The sequence below is a fragment of the Toxorhynchites rutilus genome, chromosome 3 (genome assembly GCF_029784135.1).
Source record: "Toxorhynchites rutilus septentrionalis strain SRP chromosome 3, ASM2978413v1, whole genome shotgun sequence".
Lineage (NCBI taxonomy): Eukaryota > Metazoa > Arthropoda > Insecta > Diptera > Culicidae > Toxorhynchites > Toxorhynchites rutilus.
This window is the reverse complement of record NC_073746.1, coordinates 132944125-132954673: the sequence shown is the minus strand read 5'-3', so window position 1 is coordinate 132954673 and position 10549 is coordinate 132944125. Positions and strand designations below refer to the sequence as shown.

The following is a 10549-nucleotide window of genomic DNA, read 5'->3' as shown; positions in this document are numbered from 1 at the left end:
AGACGTAGTCCTACGTCAAAACAATATTTATTTGAAGTTTATTGTGAAAACATAAACATAAACGAAACATAACCGTTATTGAATTGAATGCATGAACTTTCGCACCACAGCCATAGCGCACCTGTTGGCACAGCCGACAAGACTTCGGACCACCGTTTAGCAAACTCGTTTGGAGGTTATTTTGAGTTGCTTTTAAGCTGTAATTTTTATTTGGTTTTAATATAATTCATGTTTAATTTATAAATAATTACGTTTTTAGTCCTGCTTGTGTTAGATAACGAACTGTCCAACGAAAGGTGCTAATATTTGTTTTTTAACTAGATTTGAACTGTGCTGCTTTTAATTATACGTCCAATGTGTTCCTTTGTGATTTGTTGTTTGTCTGAATGTTTACATGTTATTTTTTAGATATTTTAGTATTCATATGTGTGAGTGAGTGTTTGACAATTGTGTGCTCATGATCTGTCAATCTATTGTTTTTTCGTCTGCAATGTCTTCAGTCACGGGTTCCTGTAACGCTGGATAACCCACTGGTAATTTGTGCTCGGTGCTGTTCGGAACATCCCCCGACCCGTATTGCTGCGAGTTCACTCCAGTTGTACCTGCTACTTCCAGAACTGCCATTTTGACCACTGGGCGATGGATGACTCCCGAAGTTGTCTTCACTACCGCACTGCGTACTCGACCATCTCGACCTGGGGATACTCGTAGTACACGTCCTCGCAGCCACCCGTTACGCAGATGTTCTTCAACTAGGACTACGAGATCTCCCACCTGAATTGGTCGGAAGTCGTTGAACCACTTCGTCCGCTTGGTAATTGTTGGGAGGTACTCCTTCACCCAACGACTCCAGAACTGGTCTAAAAGTTGTTGGCATGTGTTCCAGGTTGAGTATGCTCCCAACTTCTCGTCGTCGATGAAGTGCCTCGTTGGTTGGTTTACTCCACTCGTACTCAGCATCAAGAAGCAGTTCGGTGTCAGTGCTTCGTGCGCCTCTGATTCTATTGGTAAATAGGTAAGTAGCCGCGAGTTCACGATCGACTCCGCCTCGACCAACAATGTCAAAAACATTTCATCGCTCGGCTTACGAATTGTAGACAACGAAGCCAAAGCACTCTTGATTGACCGGACCATGCGTTCCCAACAGCCGACCCCCCCCCCCCCCCATATGCGGTGAAAGCGGAGGGTTGAAACGCCACTGCGTTGCTGTATTGGTGAACGTTGAAGCCAGACTTGTGTACATTTGCTGCAACTCCTTCTTCAACTCGTTGTTTGCACCAACAAAGTTGGTTCCCTGATCGCTAAATATTTCGGTAGGAGCCCCCCTCCTGTCGATTAATCTCCGAATTGCCAGTTTAAAGGACTCCGTGGACAAGCTGTGCGACACCTCTAAATGCACAGCACGTATAGTGAGGCAAGTAAATATCGCCACCCACCGCTTCACATCACTGCGTCCTTGTCTGATTAACATTGGTCCAAAATAGTCCACGCCAACGAAAGAAAATGGACGAATGTAGGATGTGGTCCGCTCTGGGGGCAAGGGAGCCATCCTAGGTACTGCAGGGACCGCTTTGTAGATCTTACACCATTGGCAAAGTTTTCTGATCTGTCGAAACGCCGCTCTCATTTCTGATACGTGGAATCTCTGACGCATCTCGTTCACTGCTGTCTCTGCGCTCCGATGTTTGAATTGACGATGGTACCAATTTATCAGCAACTGAGTTCCATAGTGGCCTTTCGGAAGGATTACAGGAAACTTGAAGTCTGTTGACAAGTGCTCGGAACTCGAAGCTCTACTGTCCATACGAATGACACTGTGCTTATCCAGGAAAGGTGATAACTTGCGAAGCTTGCTCGTTTTCTCCAAACCTAGTTGCTGTTCCATCGGTAGCTGTTTATTTCTAATGAGTGTGATGATTTCATCTCCGTAAGCCTCTTGCTGGATTTGCTTAAAAATCTCTGACTCTGCCTTTCGTAACTCGTCCTGATTCAACCAATTCGTCGTTCCTGCAGTTTGCTTTTTGACTCTGCGGCGCAGATTCCAAAGATATCTGAGAACATACGCTACAGCTCGCACCAAGCGTTCCCATTTTGAGAACCTTCCGAACACGATCAGCTGCTCAACAAGTGCAATTTGATGGTGAATGTGGATGGGGCGAAGCTCTTCTGGTGTCTCTGTAACACGTAGATCTTGATGAGGCCATAGATCAGGATGCTGATAGAGAAAAGCTGGTGCTTGGAACCAGCAACTACTGTTGTTGATAGAAGGTCTCTTGCCCCACTTCGTTGCTTCGTCCGCTACGTTCCAACGAGAAGGGATCCATCGCCACTCGTCTACCTGAGAATTCTCAAGAATCTCAGTCACCCGGAAAGCAACAAACTGTCGATATTTTCTCTGGTCTGAACGTATCCACGAAAGTGCGGTGCTGGAGTCGCTCCAAAATACTCTGCGTGTAATAGCTAGGGTGTGGTATTCTTCGATCGATTTGGCAAGTTTCACCCCAAGAACGGCCGCCATTAATTCCAATCTAGGAATCGATATGGGCTTTAGTGGGGCAACCTTTGTCTTCGCTGATACAAGAACGCAGCGAACCGTTTGTTGTTCGATGATCCGAAAATATGCGACAGCGGCAAAGGCCTCCTCACTGGCATCCACGAAAATATGCAGCTCAAGTGAACGATAGATCTCACTTGAACTGCCAGGAAAGTAACTCCGGGGTATTTGTATTTGCTCAAGTTGCTGCAACAGGGTCAACCAGCGCTCCCATTGACTAACTAGCTCATCGGGTATACGCTCGTCCCATCCGATTTTCGAACGCCAGATGTTCTGAATGAGCATTTTTCCGTGGACCACAAAAACAGCTACCAAGCCTAAGGGATCAAATATGCTCATCACGATCCGAAGGGTCTGTCTCTTGGTTGTAATGTAATTACCGTGGATCAGCGGTAGCATTTCTTCTCGAAACAACCCTTGGAACACGAAAATATCTGGATCTGGTTTCCAAATTATGCCGAGAACTCGTTCACTAGTAGTTGACTTGGTCGCTGCGAAGTACTTCGACGTTTCCACGTTTCTTTCCCCGACCCGTGTTAGAAGGTCGCTGGAGTTCGAGAGCCAGTTACGGATATGGAAGCCAGCTTTTGAGTGGATTTCCTTCACTTGTTGCGCAATTTGTACCGCCTCCTTCATCGTGTCTAAACTGTACAAAAAAAATTATCCACATAGTGATGTTTTAAGATCGCTTCAGCCGCTTGTGGAAACTGCTTAGAAAATTCTTGAGCGTTTCGATTTTTTATGTATTGTGCTGCGGATGGGGAGCACGTAGATCCAAACGTCGCCACTTTCATTGCGAAAACCTCAAATTGTTTCGACGGATGATCTCTCCAAAGAAACAGCTGCGCCGATCGATCTTCCGGTTGTATCTATATTTGGTGGAACATTTCCAAAATATCCGCTGTGATGGCGACTTGGAATTGTCGGAATGGACAAAGTACAGCGGGAAGCGGAGTAAGGAGATCAGGACCAGCTAGTAGATTGGAGTTCAATGACTGACCCTGGACCTTGGCTGCAGCATCCCACACTAAACGTAATTTGTTTGGCTTTCTTGGATTGATTACGATGTTCAACGGTAAGAACCAAGTCCTATTCGCGTCTAATGCGGCTAGTACCACCTGGCTGAGTTTGTAGGCATATTCTTTGGATTGATACTCCTTCATCTGCTCTCGCAATTTGTCGTAAAGCTCTGGTTTGGACACCAAGCGACGTTCAAGGCACTGGAGTCTTCTTTCCGCCATTGGTCTGCTGTTTGGAAACTGAATATAGTCGTGTTTCCACAGCAAGCCCGTCTGAAATCTCCCCGTAGGTGTTCGAACCGTAGTGCGCTCAAGTATTGCACGTGCACGAATGTCATCGTCGCTTTCTACGATCGGTGAAATTGATCCAACGCTTTCCAAAGCGAAAAAGTCCTTCACGAGATCATGGAGCTCCTGATCGGGCGAACGAGCACATATGTGAAACTGTAACTGGACCTTAGAATCAGGACCAGCGTTGATGGCTCCGTAAACCGTCCAACCTAACCGAGTTTTGGAAGCAATCGGTTCATTTCTGGAACCTTCACGACGTTTCAGAGATGTTTTTAAATATGAGTTGTCTAAACCAATTAAAATGGTGGGAACTGCACTTTTATAGTTACGGACTGGTAACCCACGAAGATGAGAAAATTGTTGACTGATTTCCGAATAATTCAGTGACTGAACTGGTAGATTCATTTTTTCAACTGTGTGGATCCTTCTTTTTTTTTTTATCCCATTTATTTATTAGGCTCATTAGCATTTAGCTGTTACAGACCCGGGTTTAATCGTGTACATGTACATATGTTTATGTTTCTATGAATTGTGAATTACACAGTAGTTAGTAGTAGCCGTTTAGGCGTTAAGTTTTCTGTCCCATTACATTATGGTAAATTACACAGTAGTAGCCATTTAGGCGTAAGGGTATTCTTTCTGTTGATCCATTGTTCAACAGACCGGACAGCGGAGACAGTTGATATTGATCATTGTTGAGTTATTTATAGAACAGCAGCCCGATGTTTCTTGCAGAGCAGAGCAGTTGTATGGATGTATCGATCTTTGTTCCACCGTGGATCGATTTCCATCGCTGATGATGGTTGCGTGGACGTAGTTATTCTATAACAACACAAAGATGGTCAATTGAGGGCCCTGAGTTTGAACTCACGATCGATCGCTTGGTAAGCGAACGCGTAACCAAGTGGCTACGAAGACCCCCCATGGATCCTTCTTAATGGATGCCTTTTCGTATGCCCATCACCAGAGATTTCCGGATTAATCAGTTGTGACTCGTTTTCTGTACGCTCGATGTCATTTGTCCACTGATGCTGCTCGAAGATGTCCGCAAAGATTCTTGCAGGCCAGCCCAAAGCTTATCAACGTGTCCAATTTCTCGGGTTTAGGCGTTGGGGTTGCTCGTATCTTAGCTAACAACGAACTGATGATCAAATCTGGACGCCCATACAATGTTCTCAGTGTATCGATGATCGAAGGTACTGACGACGGAAGCATCAGATAACTCCGGACCGCTTCCAATGCGTTTCCCTTAAGGCAACGTTGAAGACGCATCAAATTCTCTCCATCTGAATATCCACACATCTCTGTAGAATTCTGAAAGCTGCTCAGAAACAACGGCCACTCGACTGGATCGCCCGAAAAGATAGGAAGTTCTCTGGGAACGACTTGTCTGGCAGAGAGTTATTGTGAACTGGGACCACAGAATAACTGTCTCGAAACGGTGGCGGGATTGGAAATAGGTGCGATAACCATCGGTGAAACGATTGGTGATAAACAAGCGGACACTGTATTTGCGGAGGGGGGTGGAATGCGATGCTGCGGAGTACTCATAAGCGACGGAACGAACGACAAGGCAGGGGGGGTTTGGCATGGACCGGTCGAAGTGGGAGGTGCATTATAATTTATTGATTCAACTGGCATTGTACACGGCGGGGTTTTATCGGAAATTGAAATGCTTGTTGTATTCGTTAACACACCTCTCTTGATAGTGTCTACTGGCTTTGAGCACGTCTGACTTACCGAGCTGCTAACAAGTTCATTACCCTTGTACTTTGGAAACTCATACTCAGAAATTCTGTTGCTAACAATCTGCGATGCCGACAGATTGGGTGCTGTGACTGGTAGTGTGTTCTGAGATGGCTCTTTCGCCAGCTGCAGCTGTAGACCATCCATTCGTTTTCGCAGCTCAAACAGTTGCTGCATCAGATCATCGGGATGCTGCGTTGCAGAGATAGAAAAATCCACCTGGTGATTCTGCCGGAACGGGTAGTTGTCTAATCCTCCAATGGCTTCACTTTGTAAACCACTAGCGTTGGTTGTGTTGGAAAGCTGCATACCCATATTGCGAGGAACAGACACTCGAGTATTGGCTGGAGCTATATTGTTGCATACGGTACTGACTGGATTAAGAACGGTGGGCTGCAACTGCACATTTTGTGCGGTGAGCTCGGATGTGATTGGCATCACTTGCTGGTACTGAAAGGATTTGTTTCGGTAGGGTTCCGGTCCGAGACGGAATACTAGTGGGGATTGGTAACCCGGTACTGACACTCGTAGTCGGGACTAACTGCTGAACCTATTCCTGTATCCTTGCGAAACTTGGGAGCTGTACAGCCGGCGGGATGCAGGCCGCACACACGAAATGTCGATCTTCCGCTTCAATGCTAGCTGTCACGTTAGCACAAGTGTAGTGGTAGTATCGGGTGCAGCGCTCGCATTGTACCATGTTCGCTTCAGCTTCATCTGGACGACCGCATGAGCATCGTTCATCGGCAGCTGGAACCGGATTCGAACCAGCGGGAGCGTTCTTCGACCTAGGCTTCTAGCAAGATTTTCGCTTAAAAACCTTAAAAGTTTGTTGGCACAGCCGACAAGACTTCGGACCACCGTTTAGCAAACTCGTTTGGAGGTTATTTTGAGTTGCTTTTAAGCTGTAATTTTTATTTGGTTTTAATATAATTCATGTTTAATTTATAAATAATTACGTTTTTAGTCCTGCTTGTGTTAGATAACGAACTGTCCAACGAAAGGTGCTAATATTTGTTTTTTAACTAGATTTGAACAGTGCTGCTTTTAATTATACGTCCAATGTGTTCCTTTGTGATTTGTTGTTTGTCTGAATGTTTACATGTTATTTTTTAGATATTTTAGTATTCATATGTGTGAGTGAGTGTTTGACAATTGTGTGCTCATGATCTGTCAATCTATTGTTTTTTCGTCTGCAATGTCTTCAGTCACGGGTTCCTGTAACGCTGGCACTGGTAATTTGTGCTCGGTGCTGTTCGGAACAGCACCTTTGCCCTGCAAGCAATGTTTGAACTAATCGAATTTTTAAAAAAAGCTCTTGAACTTTTTCACAAAAACGAATACGCACTATCATCTACTATACAATGAAGGTTTCCTTGACAGTGTAGTTTCGAACTTTCCAGTTATCTGAGGTAAGTAAATCGTCATCTCCAAAACTGAAAAAAATAGATCAAAACATCGCAAGACTCTTTTTACCTCATAACTTTTTGCCACTTTCATGAAATGTATATTTTTTTATATGTGTGAGCTGCTGGTGTAATAATGTATCAAACGACTACACTGTTGTCGAAATTTTATGCTCATTTGCTTCAAAATGGCCAATGCGCACCTTTGCCCCGCACTACTCTACAGCTGATTGTGTACAGCATAATTTGAACAGAATTTTAAAATGTACCGTTAGCAGAACCGCATTTGAATATGTGTTCGGGTTAGGTATCATTTTTCAAATTTAAATTTCTCTGTTTTTGTAAAGTATCCGAAAATTCATATTAGTTGCGCGCGAGCAGATGATTAAAGTTAGCAAAACATAACATAGACTATTTCCGTTCATAGCCATATACTAAGTTCCATTCAGTTTATTATTATAGCACTGTAAATGGAGTGGCATTGTCAACAGTCGCAATAGAGAATTATATGTATGAGCGGTAATGCGTAATGCTTTGAGACCAAAATAAGAAAATATACTGAAAGTACATCTTACTAAGGTGTATCGATAAATATCTTCAAACATTTGTTTCATCAAAAAATCTAATAATAAAAAAAAATTAAATACGCGGTACATAATTTTTTTTATATATTTGCTGGCATTTTGAAATTTTGAAAAAAAAATATAACTTTGAGACACTTCTGCTCTAATTTTTATTTAAATGCGTTCGTATGTGTCTTTTTTCCTACATGTGGCGTACTGCTGACTCCTATGAATTTGGTAAACCATCTAAATTCAATGTAAAGATAATCTCATATATTTCAAGATATGAGAAAGAAAATCTTTGTTCAGCTCAATGCTCTAAATATACCGACAAAATTTAGACTTTGAAAAAACAAAATTTAAATAAATATAAATTCAAAATAAATTAAAAATACCCAAAGGCCAAAAAAAGTATTTTTTTCAAATTTTTATCTTGAAGATTTTGAGGATGACGTGAAATAACGCAAAAATACCTTTTTCACTATAGATCCTATGTTAAACAACATAGGGGTTCAAAAAAACCGCCAACATTTCTTATTTAATATCCTTTTCAATATATGCCATACAGTGATTTGGTTTGTCGGGCACTTTTTGCTCCCTTACCCGGCCAGGCTCTTTGATTTTTCATTCGAAAACGAAAACTAAGTTTTGTTGGAGGGGTAACACCCTAGTAAGCCGCCCCGGGAGTCACTCGGTCACGCTACGCCACTGGCTCGTTGGTAGTACAGCTGGAAATGAGAAGAATATACCTGATGACGTATTGGTATCTAAAACACTAGGTACAATCAAGAAAATGACTATATTTTCAGAACCTAAACCTAGACCAGGGCAACCGACAGCGAATTTATGAACGAAAACAACAAAAACGAGAAACTTTCATCGCCTTCGTAAATTGAACGACTGAATAGGTTATTGACCACTTGCTACAAACGGTTATATTCCACCAAACGTAACCTTCGTGCATGAACATATTCTTGTGGAAACAATGTTCACTATTTGTTTGCGTAAAATTAACAGTTCCGTTAATAGTAATGGTAGATTGCTGAACCTGGCATTCATCAATTTACCAGGGCATCTCGACCTGGTACTTCCTCCATGTCCACTGCTACCGGTAGACAATCATCTTGTGTCGCTTATTTTATTAATCGACAAGTGCTGTGACACGTCTCCTCTACCAGACGTCCGAAACGATAAGTGCAATTGCAACTTTCGGACATGTGATTTCAGTAAACTGAACAACGTACTTGGTGAAGTCTACTGGGAAGTGCTACAAAATGCAGAGAACAATTAACAATCATGTACCTAGCAGAAGACCATCGACTAGCTCAAGTTTCAACAAACCATGGTGGACACCGGACTTGCGTAATCTGCGCAACAACCTCATAAAAGCCCGCAAACGATTTTTTCTGTCACGATCTGACGCCGACAGAGCCAATCTTCGTCAATTGGAAGCATCCTACAAAGTATTACTCCAATCAACCCACGAGAATTATGTGTCAAGGATCCAAGCATGTGTTAAGCAAGATCCCTCACGTTTCTGGAATTTCGTCAAGCAACAAAATTCAAATACGATGAAGTAAATGCTCACAACAACACAGAAGCAGCAAACCTCTTCGCTACGTTCTTTGAAAGTGTATTCAGCAAAGGATCCCCGGTACAACACCACGATTGTTAGGCTCATCTGCCGTCTTATGACATCGACCTTCCTGATCATTTTTCCACATCCGAAGTTCTAAAGGCTCTTGAGGATCTCGACGTTAAGAAAGGTTCTGGTTCGGATGACATTCCGCCATTGCTCTTGAAGAAATGTAGTGCTACACTCGCAGCACCAATTTCGTATGTATTCAATCGCTCACTACAAGATCGGATATTTCCATCAGCATGGAAAATGGCAATCATTGTACCGATCCACAAAACTGACAACTGTAACCGCGTTTCCAACTATCGAGGTGTTTCTTTACTTTGCAGCCTCAGCAATGTTTTTGAAAAATTAGTGCACAACGTTCTCCATAACGCATTCTTGCCATTCATCTCTGAAAACCAGCATGGTTTCAAGAATTACCGGTCAACAACTAGAAACTTGATGTGTTACGTATCCACTCTGACTCGCGAGATGAAATCGAGAAAATAGATTGACTCTATATATATCGATTTTGCTAAAGCATTCGATACTATACCACACATCCTCGTTGTTGACAAAATGAAGCGCATGGGCTTCCCGGGATGGATCACGGAGTGGATCTATTCGTACTTGACGGATCGTTTCGCTTCTATAATGGTTAATTCTGCCTACTCTCGATCATTTTGCATTTCTTCCGGCGTACCTCAAGGCAGTGTTCTTGGGTCACTGATTTTCAACATCTTTGTGAACGACCTGGGAATCGTGCTGTCATCGTTCAACCCCTCTTTCGCGGATGATTTGAAACCGTTTCGTATCGTCTCATCTTCCATGGACTCCGCAGCAGCCGTATGGCACCCGCCATGTTTTTGATGCCAACATCTCACACGTCAGAAGTATTTGTTTTCTTCGAAACAGCGATCCGCGTTGACGGCAGTGAGCTTCGTTTACTAGTTTAGGGGAGCGTCAAAGAATAGCTGATTTTCAGTCGGAGTGAACGTTTTCAAAATTAAAATTATGAATGAAAATTAGCTTTCCCATATCAAATTAGTATTCTGTTTAAATTAAAAACATTTTTGTTTGCAGGTGGGGAAAAGTCTCAATCGAAAAATGTTTATTAAGACAACTTTATATTATAAAGAAAAAAATCAGCAACAATGTTGGAATTGTATGACCATATGGTTGAATGAAAGTCAGAAATACATGTTTCTAATAATTAAATAACATAATGTGAAAATTTTCATTCAAATTTTAAAATTTGAAAACCGGCTTCGTGTCTTCTAATCTGGAAGAGATTACACTAACGATTTTGGGACCCAAATTATGACTCAAACTTGAAGTCATCACCAGAC

General features: G+C 42.6%; 2 protein-coding genes across 2 annotated transcripts; both read right to left on the bottom strand.

The window, feature by feature from the left end:
• Window positions 1-465: 465 nt before the first annotated feature.
• On the bottom strand, window positions 466-1071 carry LOC129773503 (uncharacterized). The gene has a single exon (XM_055777116.1). The coding sequence runs from the start codon at window positions 1069-1071 to the stop codon at window positions 466-468; it is 606 nt and encodes a 201-aa protein (XP_055633091.1).
• A 13-nt stretch (window positions 1072-1084) lies between these two features.
• LOC129773502 (uncharacterized) lies at window positions 1085-3190 on the bottom strand. Its single transcript, XM_055777114.1, has one exon. It carries the CDS (start codon window positions 3188-3190, stop codon window positions 1085-1087), a length of 2106 nt encoding a protein of 701 aa, XP_055633089.1.
• Between the last annotated feature and the right edge of the window lie 7359 nt (window positions 3191-10549).

Excerpts from the sequence above, each read along its gene's own strand:
- LOC129773503 (XM_055777116.1), bottom strand. The coding sequence starts at position 1,071 with ATGTTTTTGACATTGTTGGTCGAGGCGGAGTCGATCGTGAACTCGCGG.
- LOC129773502 (XM_055777114.1), bottom strand. The coding sequence starts at position 3,190 with ATGAAGGAGGCGGTACAAATTGCGCAACAAGTGAAGGAAATCCACTCA.